Source organism: Saccopteryx bilineata, chromosome 4 (genome assembly GCF_036850765.1).
Source record: "Saccopteryx bilineata isolate mSacBil1 chromosome 4, mSacBil1_pri_phased_curated, whole genome shotgun sequence".
NCBI classification, from domain to species: Eukaryota; Metazoa; Chordata; class Mammalia; order Chiroptera; family Emballonuridae; genus Saccopteryx; species Saccopteryx bilineata.
Window position 1 is genome coordinate 76,060,660 of NC_089493.1, and position 19,957 is coordinate 76,080,616.

Here is a 19,957-nt window from a genome sequence, read left to right on the forward strand (position 1 = left end):
ACTGAATTGGTGGTTCATCCATACCACCTCCTTTTCTGCCACACTCTGCCCTGCTTGGGTAGCTGTCAAATGTCTCCCTTGGGTGATTTGGAAATGGGAAGTATTCCATGAACTGCTGTTTTTCTTGTCCTTCTTTTCCAGGTGAGAACAAAGATAGACTCCTGCATGCAGAACCCATCCAGTCATCCAGTAAACCCCCTCTGGGGCTGATGCTCTGCCCATCTGGGGCCATGCTCACAACTGAGCTATTTTTAGCACCTGAGGTGGAGGCTCCACAGAGCCATCCTCAGTCCCCAGGGCAGATGCGCTAGAACCAATTGAGCCATGGCTGCAGAAGGAAAAGAGAGAGAGAAGGGGAAAGGGGTGGGGTGGAGAAGCAGATGACTTCTCTTGTGTGCCTTGATATAGGAATCAAACCCGGGACATCCAAACACCAGACGACCCTCTACCTCTGAGCCAACCATTCAGGGCCTGAACTGCTGTTTTCAATCAGCCGATTCGCTTAGGAATTGCCCATGTGGCAGGCATTGTGAAGCTCATTTAACAGACCAGAAAATCGAGGCTCCAAGGCATTGACTTAGAAGAAAGCCAACCCAATCACCATTATGTAATAAGTGACACGTTTTGATCCTTGGTAGTCCTACCTTTGCAGCAGTCCCCTCTGCAGCTCCTCAATCCCTTTCAGGTTCAGTGGCCTCTCCCCTCTCCCCCACCAATTCACAATCAAAGGAAAAGTGGCTCCTTTTGAACTTAACCCAGTGAGTCCACTTCCTTCAGGGGCATTTCTATTGGAAGCTTTCCAACTAGAAGAAGCCTTTCCTTCCGCATGAGAAACTTAGTGGTGGTGGGGCTTTGGGCACCACTGAGCTGGAAGGAGAGTTTTGAGAGAAGGCAGCTGGCAAGTCTGGCCCTGGGGCTAAATAGGACTCAAAGAAGTAAACACAGGAGGCGATGTGACTGCTGAGTGTGTGCATGTGTTGTGCATAGACAAGTCTCAGGATCCTACCCTCCTCCAGAGATGACATAAGAAATGTAGTTATGTGACCTTGGGCAAATTACCTCATTTCTCTATTTCTTTAGCTGTAAAATAATCACATGTATTTGGCTTGCTATGAGGATTAGAGATCATTAATTTAAATTTCCAACAGTCAATGAAATTACTTTTGGTACAAAAAAATGTCGTGCTTTCCCTCATGGGAAATGATAAACCTAAGCCCATTCCTCCCTAAACAGGCACAAATCATGACAGCAGTCAGGCACTACAAGCAGAATTTATTGCCCAAAGCAGATTGAGGAATTCCAGGCACTAGTCACAACCTTCCCTGGTCACAAGAGAACCGGAATCTCTTCAGTCACCCTCCCCCCACCCCCCAGGTGAAGTGAGGGATTAAAGGCTGCAGCCCAAGTTATGTCACAGCTACTACATCCTCATTCTTGACTAATAATCTAAAAGTCACGGATGGACATAATGTGATTAGACCCAACTCTTACACAGTCAAATTAAAGTAAGGCCACACTTTTAGAGATATCATTCAGATGGAAAGGTATCACGAGACTTAACTGGCTATGAGAAAGGAAAAGGTTTTCTGTTTACAGTTACCAGAAATATATGGAATTGTATAACAACCATGTGTTAGTTTGAGCCTAGGAGATGCTATTTCTGTGGTGCACCGACCAAACCTCCTGGGCCGATCAAAGGCATGATTTAAGGACTCCCATGAGGACTCCTGTGACTGTCCTTAGAAGGCGTCTCCTGGTTGCCTATGACAAAGAAGCCTGCAGTGGCTGCCCCTGAACAAGGAAGGAAGGGTGGGGGTGGGGAGTGTGGCAAGATGGTTATTCACCTTGCAAAGTAAAATACACAGAACTCTCAGGGGTTGAAAAGAGGCAGTCCTCAAGCAAGGCAGAGAAGTACCCTGGCTGTTTCTCCATCTGGAGAAGGCAAGCTGGTTTGACCTCATGTGGGATTTGGGGTTTTATTTGTTGGATTGGTTTTATAATTGTCCTAGACCCAGGAAGGTCAGTCCCTTATTCTCCTTTTGTAGTCAAACCAATGTCTACAAACACTGTGCTCTAATGTAAAACTGCTGACAGCCCCTCAGCCCAGACCCTGAGCTGCAGAATGTCATGAAAAACAGCTTCTGGGACAGTTAAGTCTTGATAAAGTTGTCTCTGAATAACTCATCTCCCAACCTCCACCTGGTCACATTCACAGCAGAACCAGGAACTCAACAGATTTTTTTCCTTCCTCAACTCAGGCACTCCAGGAAGAAGGGAAGTTCCCCGCACCTACCTGTCAAGCTCTGCTCCACCTGCTGAACTTTGCTCACCATGACTGGTAATTCTGATTAAAAGTTCCCCAAACTATCCCTACTTGTCTTTTTAAGGCACACCAACTCATCTGTGTGAGGCTCTCTGCTTATAAGGAATTATTTTAATTATTCTTAATACTTAAAAGGAAATTCTGACTTAAAGCCCGCCTTTGCCCAGCTGTTTAGCCCCGAGATGTGAAGAGGGTGGGAATGAGGGCAGAGACCAATTAAAATCAGGGATTTTGGTCTTTGGGGTCGCACTTGATCATGACTTTCAACCCCAATCCTTTTCTGGATGTTTCAAAGGCCTCCAGAGCTTTCTCCAGAGGAAACCTATGGGTCACTAAGGACTTAACATTCACAGAGTTGGATGCGAGCATCGAAATCGCCATCGGCCACCTGTAAAAGATTACAAGTATTGCATTTAACCTTCAGGAAGAAAGAGCTAGGCCCCCAAAGTACCAAGCACAATATCAACTTGGCTGTATGTATTTTCAACACTGTGGTTCTGCCTGGGCAATTCTACAGACCAAAAATGGTGGAGATGGCCTTATGACTTGTAATTTGGAAGTACCGAGCTTGTTCCTGAATGTCCCCTGGCCCCTCTGCAATGTCTGCCATGACGCCTAGAATTCTTATTCTTTTTTTTCTTAAACCTAGAATATTTTTGGCATGAAGGCATAAGGTACATGGAGGCCACTGTAAAAAGTCATAAGTCTCAGGGAGAAAGGCTAGGATAATGCAATCACACCCACTGGCAACTCAGCTTGAGAGAGTTTACTGGAAAACTGGCCCACTGCTGAAGGAATGACTATAGACTTTAAAGGTGGCTGGAAGGAACATTGGTGAGGGATCGAGTTTCCTAGCAGGGGAGAACAAGGGCTCAGGTGAATTAAGACCCTCTCGCTTTCTATGGTGGACCCCGGGGTTCTGGATTAGGAGCCAAGGGACTTGGAGAACTCCTCGCAAATAAATAGGCAGAGACTCTTGGTCCCAGAGGCCTGACCTGGTCTTGCTGACTACCTGCGACCACACTCACCCATAACATACTCACGTGTTACAATATCGAAACACGCCCTTGATATCCACTTCCCGGGTGGCTGCATGCACTAGAGGCACATTGGTCATCTCGGAACCGAGTCCCACAAGCACCAGCGTCCCACCAGAACAAGTGGCCTGAAAAGGAAGTAAGAACAAGACTTGAAAGAGAAGAAAATGAAGACTGCACACTCACAATAACACTGCTGTCACATAAATATCTCTTTTTAAATTATATTTATTTTTAAATTTAATTTTATTTATTCATTTTATTGCAGGGAGGGAAAGAGAGAGAGAGAGAGAGAGAGAGAGAGAGAGAGAAGGGGGTAGGAGCAGGAAGCATCAACTCCCATGTGTGCCTTGACCAGGCAAGCCCAGGGTTTCCAACCAGCAACCTCAGCATTCCAGGTCAATGCTTTATCCACTGCGCCACCACAGGTCAGGCCACAAATATCTTCTGATTGCATTCAAAAACTTTAGGGAATGATTCTTTCTATATTGTTGAACACTTCAACATGGTCATCAAACTCAACAAAGCACCAGAGTAAACATTTTAAAGATACTGAAATAGCTCTTTCCACCATCTTTCCGTGCCGCCATAATGGTGCACATGAATGTCCTGGCTGATGCTCTCAAGAGTATCAACAATGCTGACAGGAGAGGCAAATGCCAGGTTCTCATTAGGCCGTGCTCCAAAGTCAGCGTCCAGTTTCTAACTATGAGATGAGCATGGTTCTATTGGTTGAATTTTAAATTATTGATGATCACAGAGCTGGGAAAAACTGTTGTGAACCTCACAGGCAGGTTAAACAAATGTGGAGTAATTGGTCCCAGATTTGATGTACAACTCAAAGAGAAAAATGGCAGAACAACCCGCTCCCGTCCTGTCGGTTTGGTTTCATTGTACTGACACTTTGTGTTGCCACTGACAACCTCAGTGGGCATCAGGGACCATGACAAAGCAAGATGGAAATGCACAGGAGAACACCCAAAGGATTCTTTCTCTAGGGATGTAATACATATATGCAAATAAAATGCCTCAAAGGACAAAAAATAAAACCAGACACTAAAATAATATTCTTCCCCATTGGAGGACCAGAACAGTGGGAGCATCTTCTGCTATATACAACATCCCACAAAACATCCCACAAAATAGTCAAGGTTCTCCAGACCTCAGGGAAAATCTTCCCTACAAACCAGACTGATCTTCAGCAACCCTTGAGCATCTTTCAAAGCTTTATTAATTCATACCAGATGCTAGCTTCAGCCACTTCCTCATCTCACACCTGTTCCTCCTCCGGAGTGCCCACCCACAACACAGGACTTCTGTCAAACCTCTAAGGAACCATTCTGTTGGTGAGAAAACTGCTAAGCACGATACAAGTCGGGAGGGCTATTGGAATTTTGTGGTTTACAAACTGCCTTATACGCGTAAGCTGGCATTTAGCAGAATCTCTGTTTTGGAGACATGCATCCCGATAGTGTTGGTCATCATGGATTTTGACTTTCTTGAACATCTGCCTTCTCAGTTCCCTCCAGGAGTGGGCTGGAAAGTGAATTTTCTCTTGATAATCTCCACATAATTCCTGAGTGTTGTGCCTGCTCCACAGATTTTGGGGGATCAATGTGCTTGATGTCGTGAGACAGAAAAACGAGCAGTTCGTTCCAGTCCCTCTCTCTGAGGGGAAGAATATACCAGGGAGACAGGCCTGCAGCATGGGGGTGTTCGCACTTTTCAGCTGTGGGACCCCAGACCCTCTCAGCCAGCTCCCCAGCAGGGTTGCCAGAGGTACCAATAACAGTGCTCAGCATGAGGATGGGCTCACTGTGTGGCATGTTTCGAAGCGAAGCCCAGAATCGCTTACAAACCACCTGTGACAGATAAACTCTGTCAGGAAGGGGGAGAGTATCTCACAACTGGAAAATGTTGCTGTCTCCCCTGGAAAAGTGGGGGAGAGAGGTCAAAGTTGTGAGCGAGCCACAGAAAACTCAACCAAAATATTTTCTAGGAAAATTGTTTTCTAGGAAAGACATTGTCTAGAAAAGATATTTTCTAGAAAAATTGTTTTCTAGGGAAGACATTTTCTAGGAAAATTGTTTCCCCGTCGGCATGTCCTCTCAGCCTGGCGAGGAGGAGAAACACGGTCAAACGTGTTTCCTTCCCTGGCTGCCAGGAGGCTAGCAGTTTGCTGACCACAGACAAAGGAATGCTTTGACCACCTGACAATTGTTTTATGGGTGTAAACATCAACCCTACTCTAAACATTTGTCATTTCCCAGGAACATTATCTATGGTAGTCATTATCTGGTAAGAAAATGACTCTCTGATATGCCCATGTACGGTGCCTCCACCTAACCTGCCTGTTATGGGGTGGCCTGTAGCATTCTATAGCACCTGTCATGCATGAAATGGCTCCACGCCCCACTCAGGAGATGCGCAGGCCTCAGGCCTGGTGAAGCCCTTGAATTACATTTACCCTCACGCCCACCTCGGGTAGCCTGGCAACAGGGCCTCACCATTAACAGCTTGAGAGGCCAGCTGTTTCCAGATGCTCTCCAGGCAGGAGAAGAGGAAGGAAAGCCTTGCATTGAGACACCATGTCTTATACTGCCTCTCTGTGGACAGGGGTCACTGACCTGCCACCAACTTGAAGACAATAGCCATACCTTACTCAAGGTAACTAAGACATGTCATGGGCTGACTGATCACACGCATCCTTGTTTCTCTTTGCCTCTGGGCGAGGTTACCACCTGCTCCTTCCTCCTTCTACTGCTTATTCTGCCATGGGCAGCTAGTAGGAGAAGAACTGGGCAGCTCTGCCGGGGTGCCAGGCCTGAGGGCCCAGCCACACAGCTCAAGGGGTCAGCTTTCCCCTTGAGAATGTTCTGAGTGGTGCAAAGTGCCCTTGTACGTGACCCAGCTGTGACTCAGAAGGAAGGAGGAAGCCCTACTGCTGCAGGGAAGCAGTCTGGGAGGCAGGGCGGGAGTGCCCAGGGGTGGCAACTGTCATCTGTGCTCCCCCAGCCCCGCCCCCTCCCACCTCAGCATGCTTGCAGACGGGCTCCCTGCGCCTTCCTTCACTTCCTCTCCTAAGCAGTGGACAGAGTAGGGAGAGCGCAGGCATTGGAGCAGTGGGCTCAAAGCAAGTCACTGTGCCTCTCATTGTAAAATGTAGAAAATGATTACTAATTTCACGGCAATTGTACAGATTGGGCATCATGTTTATAAAGCACCTACCAGAAGACCTGGCACACAACAGGGCTCAGAACCTGTAACATTCTTTCTCCCCTCTTTTTCACACTTTGATCTGTCAACGCTACTTCCCCTCCCCACCTCCCTGCCAACTTCTCATAATTACTGATAGGTCCTTGAAGGATGAAATCAGATACTGACAGCTTATCTGTTCCTAATTCTGGGAGAGGCAGCAGTAACTGTGACCCTGAAAAATCACCTCACCTTTGTGATTAATGGCTATCACTTTGTATAAATGACTCAAAGTCAAGTTTTCCTCAATAAAACAAAATAGGGATTTCCCACACTTATTTAAGACATGGTTCCCTGTTCCTCCTATTGATCTTTTTATCAAGAGCATAAGTTTTATGACCACAGATACAATCATGACAGCAACCACATCATAAATGTCTGGGTCACTTATGTTTCAAGGACTGTGCATATGCGTTACCTTATTTAATCTCACAATGAAAAAAAAAACCACCCAAAAAACAACAACAAAAAAATACACCTCACAAGGACCCAATGAAAATGTAAGGATGGTGTCCTATTTCCATAACAGAGATAAGAAAAAGAAAACAGAGATACAAAGAGATCACTTAATTTTGCTGGGGGGACCACAGAGCAAGTCAGTGGAGAAGCTTGATCCTAGGGGCCCTGATTTCTACTTGGCTCACTGCCCTGCTCCGATTCCCTGGAGATGCCCACCAGTTTCAGCTGCCCTCATCCCACTCACGTAGATGCCCGCCTGGATGGCGGTCTCTGCCCCAGTGCACTCGATGGTGACTTCTGGCTTGCGCCCCAGGAGACCTTCCACTTTACTGGCGATTTCCTGAGGGCTCTCTTTGGAGATCTGGAGGACGAAGTCAGCCCCGGCTTCCTTGGCTTTAGACAACCGAGAGGCAGACAGATCTACAGGTGAAAAAAGGTTTCCTTCAAGCTGAGAAACGAAATGGTGGATTAGGGAGAAAATAAATACGGAAATGCAGGTTCTTTTATTATTATTATTATTTATTCATTTTAGAGAAGGGAGGGAAAGAGAGAGAGAGAAAGAGAAGGGGGGAGGAGCAGGAAGCATCAACTCCCATATGTTCCTTGACCAGGCAAGCCTGGGGTTTTGAACTGGCGACCTCAGCATTCCAGGTCAATGCTTTATCCACTGCACCACCACAGGCCAGGCCAAGGTGCAGATTCTGATGGCAGTTTTGCTTGAGTATAATGGGGTGGTGTCGCTGAGCCCAGCACACATGGTCTTGACCTTCACATTCCTATACATACCACACGTCTACACACACACACTCTGAAAGACATCCCCTCTTCAAGCAAGCACATACACTTTCACAGACATGTTCTACACACACACTCTCTCTGATAGCTTCTCACACGAAACACCCTCTGCATTCCCCCATCCATACATCCTCATGCCACAAAACTCTACATACTCACCCACACATATGCACACTTTCAGACACCTTACACACACACACAAATATTCTTTCTCACAGATGCCTTCTCCACCTACACACACCCTTTGATACCCCACATGTCCGCATGCATGCCACACCTCTCGAAACACACCCACACATGCTGTTGGATAACCTCACCTCATCTCACACATATACACTCACGTCTCTCCCCCATACCACCCACCTCATACACAAACATCCTCTTTTAAATATATCACGGTTCCCAATAACTCCATATCATACACATATACACCCTATCTCCTGGGCTTCAACAAATGAACCTCTTTTCAGGACTAAGTAGGCATCTCAGGTCCAGACATAAAGAGCCTGGTCCCTTCTGCACAGCAGCCACTCTCTCCCAGCAGTTTCAAAAGACTCTCCTCCTGAGCCCTGACCTGGTCATCCCCTGGGTGGGCTTTTCAACCCTGGAACCAGGAGAAAAGAGGAATCCCTTTAGAAACCCAGTACCCCAAGGAGGATCTTATGCCTCTGCCTCAAACAATGGACTCCGTTGTTTCCCCACCTCGAGGATATTTAAAAAGAAGAAAACCTTACCAGTCACCACCACTTGAGCTGCGCCCATTGCCTTGGCCACGAGCAAATTGACCAGTCCAATTGGCCCTAAATAAAGCAGAAAATTTGTAAAATATGAAACATCAGTTCTTCCCCTTGTCCAGGCTGTAAACAAGAACTATATATTTTGTGTACCTCTACCATCTATCCCAGTGCCGGACACATAGTGCGACCTTAACAACTGTGTGTTGAATGCATGAGGAATTGTTTTCTACATGAAATTTGCTCATAGGGCTGGGTTCTGTTTGACTCTCTCCTAAAACATATCTATGAGCGTCGGCCCGGAGTGAGGAAGTCCTGGGTTCGATTCCCAGTCAGGGCACACAGGAGAAGCACCCATCTGCTTCTCCACCCTTCCCCCTCTCCTTCCTCTGTCTCTCCCTCTCCAGAAGCCAAGACTCCACAGCCTCTGCCTCAGGCGTTAGAATGACTCAGGCCTCAAAGGAGCAAAGCCCCAGATGGGGAGAACATCGCCCCCTGGTGGGCATGCCAGGTGGATCCCAGTCGGGCGCATGTGGGAGTCTAACTGCCTCCCGCTTCTAACTTAGGGAAAATAAAACAAACAAACAAACAACAAAAAACTCCAGATCTATGAATCTTCTACTTACTCTTGGGTACTGCTTGGGGATAATATCAAAGAACCAAAGGACTCAAGGAAACATTTTTTTTTTTCAGAGAAGAAACCATCTCAGAAGGTCTGGGTACATTTTCCGATTTCCTCTTTGATCTCCTACCTTCTCAGAACCCACCACACCTCCCCAAGGAGAGACATTGTTTTTCAGTGCCCTCTGGGGACCACCATGGAGTTTCCTAAATGAGCTGGTTCCCAGAGCTGAGGCAGCTGTTCAGAAAGCCCCGAGATGTTCAAGTGACTAAGAATCAGCTCGGAGACCATCTGCTCCCCCACAGTTTCTACCTGCTGGATGCCATGATGATTTAAACACAAAAAACAGATCCACAAAATCAGGTTATGCAGAAAATCTCTGGGAATTTCCTTTTCTTTAATTGTTATTTATAGATTTTAGCAACAGAGGAAAGGGGAGAGAGACAGGAACACCTATCTGTTCCCATATGTGCCCTGACCAGGGATTGAATCGGCAACCTCTGCACTTCGGGAGGATGATCCACCTAACTGAGCTATCCGGTGAAGGCCTTTGGGGACTTTCTTTTTGGACACTTCCCTTGAAAATAATTTTATGAGTTCCCCCAGAAAGCAAACCACTGGAAAATATCTGAAATATCCAACAAAGTGATTAGTTAAATAAACTAATGTGGGTTACCAGTTAAAATTATGGCATAACTTTTATTTACTGACATAAAAAGTTAGTAATATATTGATTTTTTTAAAAATATTTATTTTATTGATCTTAGAGAAGAAGGGAGAAAGCAAGAGAGAGACAGGAACGTCATGTTCTCTCTCTTACTCTCTCCCTCTCTCATTAAAATCCCTGAATAAAAAAAATTTTTTTAAATGAGTAGGTAAAAAAATGAAGTATATTCAATACAATCTCATAAAGAAAGAAAAGAAAAGAAAATAGCTCTGGCCAGATGGCTTTATGGATAAAACATCCCAATGCACTGAGGTCACGAGTTCAATACCCAGAAAGGGCATGTACCAGAAGCAATCAATGAGTGCACAGCTGAATGGAACAACTAAGTGGAACAGTGAGTTGATGCTTCTCTCTCTTTCCCTCTCTCTCAAACCAATGGGGAAAAATAAATTTTTTTAAGAAGAAAGCTTCTAGGCCTGACCTGTGGTGGTGCATTGGATAAACTGTCGACCTGGAATGCTGAGGTCACTGGTCAGAAACCTTGGGCTTGCCTGGTCAAGGCACTTATGGGAGTTGATGCTTCCTGCTCCTCCCCATTCTCTCTATCTCTCCTCTCTCTCTCTCTCTCTCTCTCAAAATAAATAAATAAAATCTAAAAATTAAAATTAAAAAAAGAATCAGCCATGGATATATAAATAAATGGAACAGCAAAAACCAATGTTTCTCTTTTATAAAAGATAAAACTAAAAAAAAAAAAAAAGAAGAAGAAAGCTTCTATACCAAAATGTTAACAGTTATTCTCTCAAGCCGATGGGGCTATGAGTGAATTTCTGTGTGTGTATAACTTACCTTTTTATACTATAAGCAAAAAGGTATTACTTATGTAGACGTTTAAAAAAATCCACTGGCTCATTTAGGCAAGTGTGTTCTATACCCGTCACCCCACTTAGGAAGCCCGGTGGTCACTGATTTGGCTCTGCCAAAGCAAATCAGTCACAAAAGTATATGAGTATTAACTCAAAATGAATTAAAGTCTTGAGCACAAGACTTGAAACTCCTAGAAGAAAACATAGGCAGTAAGTTCCTTGACGTCATGCCATTGTATAAAAAAACCACACCTTTCTCTATTCATCCATGGATGGACACTTAAGTAGTTTCAATATCTTGTTTTGATTTTGGCAAAGACTTTTTTGGATTTGACACAAAACTAAAAGCTTCCACACAGCAGAGGAAATCATAAACAAAATGAAAAAGGCAACCTACCAAATAAAATATTTACAAATCATGTATTTGTTAATGAGTTAATATTCAAAATATATAAGAACTCATGCAACTCAATAGCAAAAAAATAAATTTGTAATTAAAAAATGGGCAAAGGATCTGAACAGACATTTATCCAGAAACATACAAATGGCCAACAGGTATGTGAAAAGGTGTTTAACATTACTAATTATCAAGAAAATGCAAACCAGAACCACAATGAGATACCACCTTACACCTGTTATTAAAGATAAGAAATAACAAGTGATGGGAAGACGTGGAGAAAAGGGAACCCTCTTATACTGTTGGTAAGAATGTAAATTGGTACAGCTACCACGGAAAACAGCTAGTCTGGAGGTTCTTCAAAGATTTAAAAATCAGAACTCTTAAATGATCCAGCAATTCCACTTCTGAGTATTTATCTGAAGAGAATTAAAACACTAACTGGGGGAGAGACATGAGTGTATATGTGCCTGGCCTATGTTGGCACAGTGGAAAAAGTGTCAACCTGGAATGCTGAGGTTGCAGATTTGAAACCCTGGGCTTGTCTGTTCAAGGTATATATGACAAGCAATCAATGAACAACTAAAGTGAAGCAATTAGCATTGATACTTCTCAACCCTCCACTCTGTAAAATCAATAAATAAAACCTTTAAAAAAAAAAAGAGAGCCCTGGCCGGTTGACTCAGTAGTAGAGCATTGGCCTGGCGTGCAGAAGTCCCCGGGGTTCAATTCCCGGCCAGGGCACACAGGAGAAGCGCCCATCTGCTTCTCCACCCCTCCCCCTCTCCTTCCTCTCTGTCTCTCTCTTCCCCTCCTGCAGCGAGGTTCCATTGGAGCAAAGATGGCCCGGGCGCTGGGGATGGCTCCTTGGCCTCTGCCCCAGGTGCTAGAGTGGCTCTTGTCGCAACAGAGTGACGCCCCGGAGGGGCAGAGCATCGCCCCCTGGTGGGCAGAGCGTCGCCCCCTGGTGGGCGTGCCGGGTGGATCCCGGTCGGGCGCATGCGGGAGTCTGTCTGACTGTCTCTCCCCGTTTCCAGCTTTGGAAAAATACAAAAAAAAAAAAAAAGAGAGAGAGATGGACCCACATGTTCACTGCAGCATTATTTACAACAGCCAAGAACTGAAACAACTTAAGTGTCCACTGCAATGCATGTACACACAATGGAATATTACTCAGTCATATACAAGAAGGAAATCTTGCTATTTTTCACAATATGGATGGATTTTAAGGGCATTATGCTGAGTAAAGTAAGTCAGACAGGGAAAGACAAGTATATAATCTCACCTGTATGTGGAATTAAACTTACAATTATAAAATAAGTCATATGAACATAACATACAGCCCAGTGACTATAGTTAATAATACTGTATTGTGCCTGAGTGGTGGTGACGCAGTGGATAGAGTGTCAACCTGGGACCCTGAGGTCCCAGGTTCGAAACCCTTAGGTTGCCAGATTGAGCGTGGGCTCATCTGGCTTGAATGTGGGATCATTGAAATGATCCCATGTTGCTGGCTTGAAGCCCAGGGCTGCTGACTAGAGCAAGGGGTCACTGGCTTGGGTGGAATACCCTCTCGCCATCAAAGCACATATGAGAAACAATCAGTGAACAACTAAAGTGCTGCAACTATGAGTTGATGCTTCTCATCTCTCTCCTTTCCTGTCTATCTGTCTCTCTCTCTCTAAAAAATAATAATACTGCATTGCATATTTGAAAAAATTGCTAACAGAATAAATCGTAAAAGTTCTCATTCATACCAAGATAAAAAACAACTTTGTGACTCTGCATAGTGATAGACTTGCTGTGGTGGTCATTTTGCAACACAGCTGACCCTTGAACATGGGTTTGAACTGTGCAGGTCTATTCATATGCAGATTTTCAATAAGCACGTACAGGACTGTAAATATATTTTTTCTTCCGTATGATTTTCTTAGTGTTTTCTTTTCTCTAGCTTACTTTATTGTAATAATACAGTAATAATACATTATAACATACAAAATATGTGCTAATCAACTGTTTATGTTACTGGTAAGACTTACAGTTAACAGTAGGTTATTAGGACAGTTTTTGGAGAGTCAAACGTTATTACAGGGATTTTCAACTGTGCAGGAGAGGGTTGCTCCTAACACCAGTGTTGTTCACAACTCACCAGTATATACAAATATCAAATAATGATGCTGCACACCTGAAACTACTGTTATACGTCAATTACTGAAAAAAAATTATGAGAAATATTAGATCACACCTACAAGGAGTGTGAGCATGCTGTCAAGTCACCAGCAGTTAGAAGTCTAGAATGATTCAGTCTGAGGTTTGCTGGGTTGGAGGAGAGAAGGCAGCTTCCCCGTGCAGGCAGGGCACAGGCTTGCAGTGAGCTGGGCTATACTTTCACTGATGGTGAGCAAGGCTCACCTCATTCCAGGATGGACCAGAAGGCTACTTCTATGCTATGATTTGGAAGTTCTAAAAGTTGCTCTTCCCTTTACTATCAAAAACATCTCCCTTGTTTCCTGTCTAAGGTTGAAAATATAATCCCAAATTGCATTCTTTAAATGAACAAAAGAGTTATGTTGCCTAGAAAATAACATCATTTCTGCAGATATTAGTTTATTTAGCAAAGTGCTGGTCACTGAGATTATGGGACACTGTAACCCTCTCCTACCTGGAAAGATCCTAGGACCAATTTCAGCCTTTGTAGGGAGCATGAGATGGCAGAGGAGCCCCCACATTCCCCTTTAATGAGCTCGTAACTAGGGTAGTGTCTGTTTCTTACCAGCTCCACATACAAAGACCTTGTTCCCCAGGGTGACTCCAGCTCGGCGGCAGGCGTGGATCCCCACAGACAGTGGCTCAATCAGGGCCCCTTCCTCAAAGGTGACATTGTCAGGAAGCCTGGAGAGTCAGTCATTCAACACACTCAGTTATTCCCTCTGGGTTGATAGGAATAACAATAGCTAGTATTTACTGAACATTTATTTATGTGCCAGGCAATGTGCTAAGCAATTTATATAAATTCACTCATGTAAACCCTCAAAACAGCTCTGTAGTAGGTACTATTATTCCTATTTTACAGATAAGGAAACTGAGCCTTGGAGGATTAAATAACTTGCTCTAAAGGTTCAAAACTAGTCAGGAGCTCCAAGGATTTGAATTTGAAACCAGGTATGTACATAAGCCACATTCCAGAATCTCATCTTTTTCTCAAACTGTTAAGCCTTTCTGGTCTCACTTCAGCAAACAATCCTGGCAATCAGCAGCTTTGCAAAGCAGTGATTTAGAAGTTGGCATCGTTCTGCTCATTGTCCCCATCGCACGTTCCTGAGACCACACCGGAGAGCAGCAGCTGCCTGGCTGCCCCAGGACTGGGGGAGGTAGAGAAGGGACCAGTCTCGAACACAGCTGATTAAGGCCGGGTCACCTTCACCACTGGGCTCTTGTTTTTCACTTCCACGTTCACTGGTATCTTGATCCTTTTAACAATCCCACTGACGATGACAGCAAACATTTGAATAAGACTTTACAGATTAGAGAGCTTTCTCACCCATTATCCCATTTGATCCCCACCATGACCTTGTCAGGTGGGAAGGACAGGCTTTATTTTTTATCTTTAGTCTACAGAAGAGGAAACTGAAGCTCAAGGACATTGAGAGACTTGCCAAAGGTTACAATGCTAGTGAGTGGAAAAGCAAGATTTGAACCTAGGTGTCCTGACTCCGTATCCTCTGCTTGTCCCGTATCAGCTGCACCATGGTACAAACAGTTCTGTAATTATTATCTAGTTTCTGCTTGCTCTTAACAGTCCAGTATTTATTTATTCAGTGCCCCAAAAACTCCACATGAAAATCCTCAAGTTCCAAAAAGAAATAAAGGTGGCAACCAAACCACGCACTCATCCCCATGATCCTTGTCACTGCTCACAATCCGCAGAGGAAATGACAAGGCCTACAAGGTGGCCTAGCTGCCAGCCACCAGCTTTTCCCTCTCCCCTCCTCTCTGCTTCTCTCGCACTGTTGCCTCCACTCCAATCTGCCCTCCTGCTCCGATTGCTATCATCACACCATCAACTCTACTGGAAGAAGAATGTTTGTGCCCTGGCTGGGTAGCATCCTCCCAATACACCAAGGTTGTAGACTTGATCCTGGGTCAGGGCACATACAAGAATCAACCAGTGAATGCATAAATAAGAGGAAAATTTTTTTAAAAAGGATGTTGTTTTTTTAAAAAAAGGAAAAATGGTGACAGAAAAGGATTTGACTTTGGGGTGATGGGCACACAACACAATCAACAGTTCAAATGCTAGAGAGATGTCTACCTAAAACCTATGTACTCTTATTGATCAATGTCACCCCATTAAATTTAATTTCTAAATGAAAAAAATTATAATAATAATTATATATAACAAAAACAAAGAAAATATGTTTGAAATGAAATAATGAAGATTCCCAAACTTGCACGGACCCAACAACACACTCTCAAGCACACCTGCCCCTTCCTGTTTGGGCCCCCTCAAAGCCTGTATTGGCTCTAAGCTGAGGGTGGCCTTCGGCCAGGAACTGTGTGCCCCTCTCCCCTTCATCCTGACTTCCCCTTGAAATGAGAGCACCAAGGAGAAAAGGAATTGGGGATGGTGCTAAGAGAAGATTGTTTTCTGGGAGATTATCCTACTGATTAGGCAGCTCTCGCATAGAGTATCTTTTCTTTCTTTCTTTCTTTCTCTTTCTTTCTTTCTTTCTTTTCTTTCTTTTCTTTCTCTCTCTTTCTTTCTTTCGAGAGAGAGAGAGAGACAGACAGACAGACAGGGACAGATAGGAAGGGAGAGAAATGAGAAGCATCAACTTGTGGTTGTGGCACCTTAGTTATTCATTGATTGCTTCCTCATATGTGCCTTTACCAGGGAGCTCCAGCCAAGCCAGCGACCCCTTGTTCAAGCCAGCGACCATGAGGTCATGTCTATGATCCCACACTCAAGCCCATGCACAAGCCAGCAACTTTGGGGATTTGAACCTGAGTCCTCAGCATCCCAGGCCAATGCTCTATCCACTGTGCCATCACCTGGGCAGGTTCACATGCCTTTTCAATCAAGGTGCCAGTCCACTAGCAATTTTGTGCTGGTCCATGAAAGAGTTAACCACCCTGATATTGTATAAGATTATAGACCAAATGATCTTAGTCAAATTCACTTATGCTCAGGGTGACTACCACTTATCAGCCTGTATCATCAATGAAAATACTACTGAGGTTGTCTTAATATCTTTTAAACTTGTAGGCTCGTTTGAACAACATTTTGCACCATGCAGACCATTTACAAATCATGCACAATAAACAAAAAGCATTTGGACAAACTTATGTAGTATTCAATGCATGATACATGTAGAGTTTAGAAAGCAAGCATCAGCTTCTACCTTGTTGCACTGTTACATGCAGTAAGATAAAACTTTATTTATTGCATGTTTCCATTTCTGGCTGGCTAGGTCACTGGTCCCCAAATGTAAAAGGTTGAAAACCACTGCCTTATCACATATGCAGCTAAGGTCAGCAGCATGGAGGCAGAAGCACTGGGCGCAGTCCTGGGGTCCAGCCCCTTCGCCACTAACCTTGGGAGAGTGACTGGGTCCTCCTTCCCTAACCTTATTCTCTGGGGGCTGAGGGAGGAAAGGGATAAGAAGACTCTACATATCTTTCCAGTTCAATCTGTCATGACTTTATAAACACTGGAGAATGACAAGGTAACCTGATGGTTTTCACAATAGGGTTCAGGAACAGGCACCAAACGCCCCCCCCCAAAAAAAAAAGCAGTTAAGAATGATCAAGAAGCCAAGGAGGAAGCAGGAAGATAAAATAAAAATAAGGTGGGTAGGAAGATAAAGAGACTGGTAGTGAAGAAATCTTCACAGAAAGAAACCAGGGAGGAAGGCTTAGTCCCAGGGCTGGGCTGGGACACAGAAAATACCCCAGGAGGAGAGGTCAGGGGAGGGCTGCATGTCCCCTAGAGGCCTTCTTCAGTCCTCCATCACCATTGCTAGCCAGAATACTCCCTCCCACACAGTTCCTTACAAACCACCCCATGCCCCTCCCCAGCCCAAGGCTTTCTTTCAGGGCTAACCCCGTACCATCCTCCAGTCTCAAGGTCATGGCTATGACATATGATGGCACCATTTATTGAGCACCTCCTATGTGCCAGGACTCGTGCTGAGTATTTGAGATGCCTTTCTGATTGAATCCTGTCAATAATCCTCTGCATTCCATCATATTGATGCTATTATCATGTCCATTTTCCTGGCAAGGATATTGAGGTTACAAAGTTTAAGTAACAACTTCAAGGTCACACAGTTGGTAAACTGAAGAGACCAGTGGTTAGTCTTGGCTTTACCACTTTGCTCTTCTGCTTTCTATGAAAACCTTGTTTGGCACCTTGAGTTGGAAAGGGCCGGCCCAGGAAAGGTGGTCTGGTTCAGGAACCACTTGCTGAAAGGTGGACTCTGCCCACACAACCTTTCTTCTAGAGCAGGTTTGGGTGTTGACTTAAACTCATCATGAGGTCTTCAGCCTGTGACTCCTCTCAAGGCTTCCAGTGGGCACTAGAAAACTCAGATCTGGCCTGACCGCTGGTTCAGTGGATAAAGTGTCAACCTGGCATGCTGAGGTCCCACGTTTGAAACCCTGAGATGGCTGGCTTGAGTGCAGGCTCCTCCAGCTTGAGCGCAGGCTCATCTGGCTCAAGCACATGCTCACCAGCTTCAGTGTGGAATCATCAGCATGATCCCATGGTCACTGGCTTCAGCCCAAAGGTTGCTGGCTTGAAGCCCGAGGTCACTGGCTTGAGCAAGGGGTCACTGACTTTGCTGAAGCCCCAGTTAAGGGACATAAGAGAAGCAATCAATGAACAAATAAAGTGCCGCAACTAAGAGTTGATGCTTCTCATCTCTGTCCCTTCCACTCTCTCTCTCTCTCAAAAAAAAAAAAAAGTACAAAGAAAATATCAGATCTCTCAGACTCCCTATGATTGGCACTTGGCTTCCATCAGACAAGCCCCATCGTTGCAGACAGAACCACCACTGGGACTCAGAAGGAAGGTGGCACATCAGCACCCCAGGGCTCCAAGGACTGGGGGGCATGTAGAAGGTGCAGCAACTTTGCTTCTGCCAGACAATAGTTCTCACTGCAAAAACCATTTTGAACTTTGGGGTTGTGCAGTGAGCACAGAGCAGGAAGGAGCTCCAGGATCACGGCTTGACTCCTAACTGCTCTGTGCCGGAGTCTATTAGCCTCCTCCTGCCTCTGCTAACCCTTACACTGAACTGCAGGACTGGTGCCCACCCCACTGTTGTTCTTCTGGGAGGGGAGATAAGATAAGGCATGCAAAGCACTTACTAGCACAAGACCAGGTATGTGGTTATAATAATTGGGACTTTACAGGCATTTCCTTATTTAATCAGCTGGTGATTAAATAGAACTGAAGCAGAGAAAAATTAAGTCATTTCCTCAAAGTTATTTTCTAGGAAGGAGTGAATTCAGGGTCCTCACCACACCGCCTCGGTAAACCCAGTAGTTGCTGTTATTGTTTGCTGTTATTGTCGAGGTCACTGGTATTATAAATTCTCTTTCCTGTAGCTGCAGGGGAAACCAATAATGGAAAACAAACACAAGGTTTCAACCAGGATGGCTGGACAAGTGTGAATGACTTTAGCAACAAATTCCTATTGCTGATCTTGGTGAGAAAAGTTAGACTGAAAACCTAAATCCAAGAACTGTAAGTCATTTTTAGCCCTCGTAAGGCTACCCTCCTCCACCCACCAAGGACAGGCCCATTTTGGGGATGCATCATATCTGGAATTGTGAGCTAAAAATGGCAAAGTAAGTCACCACAGGAAACTCCTAGAAGAAAGAACACCAAACAAATGGAGAGGGAGAGGTCCCAGGTTGCGAGGTTGGGCTGGGCACTAACTTGTAGCAGAAGTTGGCATTGTGCTTATAGAACCGGCAGAGATTGCCATCATCAGGGGGTGTGGCACAGAAGAAGATGGACGGTGACAGGTTGTATCGGCCAATCTTGCAGAACTCATCGATTTCTCGGGGAGCACCAGGCTCAATGGCAACACGATCACCTGGAGAGGAAAGCACAAGTAGACACGGAGATGCTGTGAAGGGACACAGGCTCATGGGCAGAGACCAGAGAGCAAAACTGGACAAATGAGCCACCCTCCTCCCTGGGGACCCAGGGTGTCCTAGCAAGCCCAGCCCATAGGAAACAGAATAAAGCACAGATTGACACTCTGGAAGAAAATGACCAGTTCACTTGTCTGCAGACTAGTTTGGCCTGCCCTTTCACCAACTTATGGACCAACCCAACCAGTCCCATCTCTAAGGCAAGCCGGCTTCAGTTCCCATCTCAATGTGCTGCAAAAGAGGTAGCTAGTGTTTGCAGACATTTTTTTCTTTACCTGTTTTGAAAACATGGAGCAAGGCCTTTAAAAAAGTCATAGAGTCTGGTTGTGCTTAGACAACTAGGAATCAGCTGACTCCTGGTTAGCAGAAGCATTAAGGCAAATGACACATAAAGTCCTCCAACTCTGGTATAGTGGAGAGAAACACTCAGGCTTGGGAACAGCCGGCTCTATCACACTTCTACTCTAGGTCTCATTGGGTCTGCTTGGAAATCCAGCATTAGAATTGCTCTTCTCTCTTCTTATTGGGAAAGTTTTCAAACATACAGCAAAGTTGATAAAACTTTGTAGTGAACACCCAGATAACCTCCATATCAATTATTCAATTAACATTTAGCAATATTCACTTTATCACACA

General features: G+C 44.8%; 1 protein-coding gene across 2 annotated transcripts in view; it reads right to left on the reverse strand.

Moving 5' to 3' along the window:
* Window positions 1–1,238: 1,238 nt before the first annotated feature.
* Window positions 1,239–19,957, reverse strand: part of SORD (sorbitol dehydrogenase) — a 41,186-nt gene continuing 22,467 nt past the window's right edge. For both annotated transcript variants that reach the window (XM_066276578.1, XM_066276579.1), the window contains exons 4-9: window positions 19,101–19,260; window positions 13,929–14,047; window positions 8,604–8,669; window positions 7,319–7,494; window positions 3,367–3,488; window positions 1,239–2,711 (exon numbers count right to left, since the gene is read on the reverse strand). In XM_066276578.1, coding sequence (XP_066132675.1) covers window positions 2,546–2,711; window positions 3,367–3,488; window positions 7,319–7,494; window positions 8,604–8,669; window positions 13,929–14,047; window positions 19,101–19,260 — 809 coding nt within the window. In that variant the 3' untranslated portion in view covers window positions 1,239–2,545. The remainder of the gene's footprint in view (window positions 2,712–3,366; window positions 3,489–7,318; window positions 7,495–8,603; window positions 8,670–13,928; window positions 14,048–19,100; window positions 19,261–19,957) is intronic.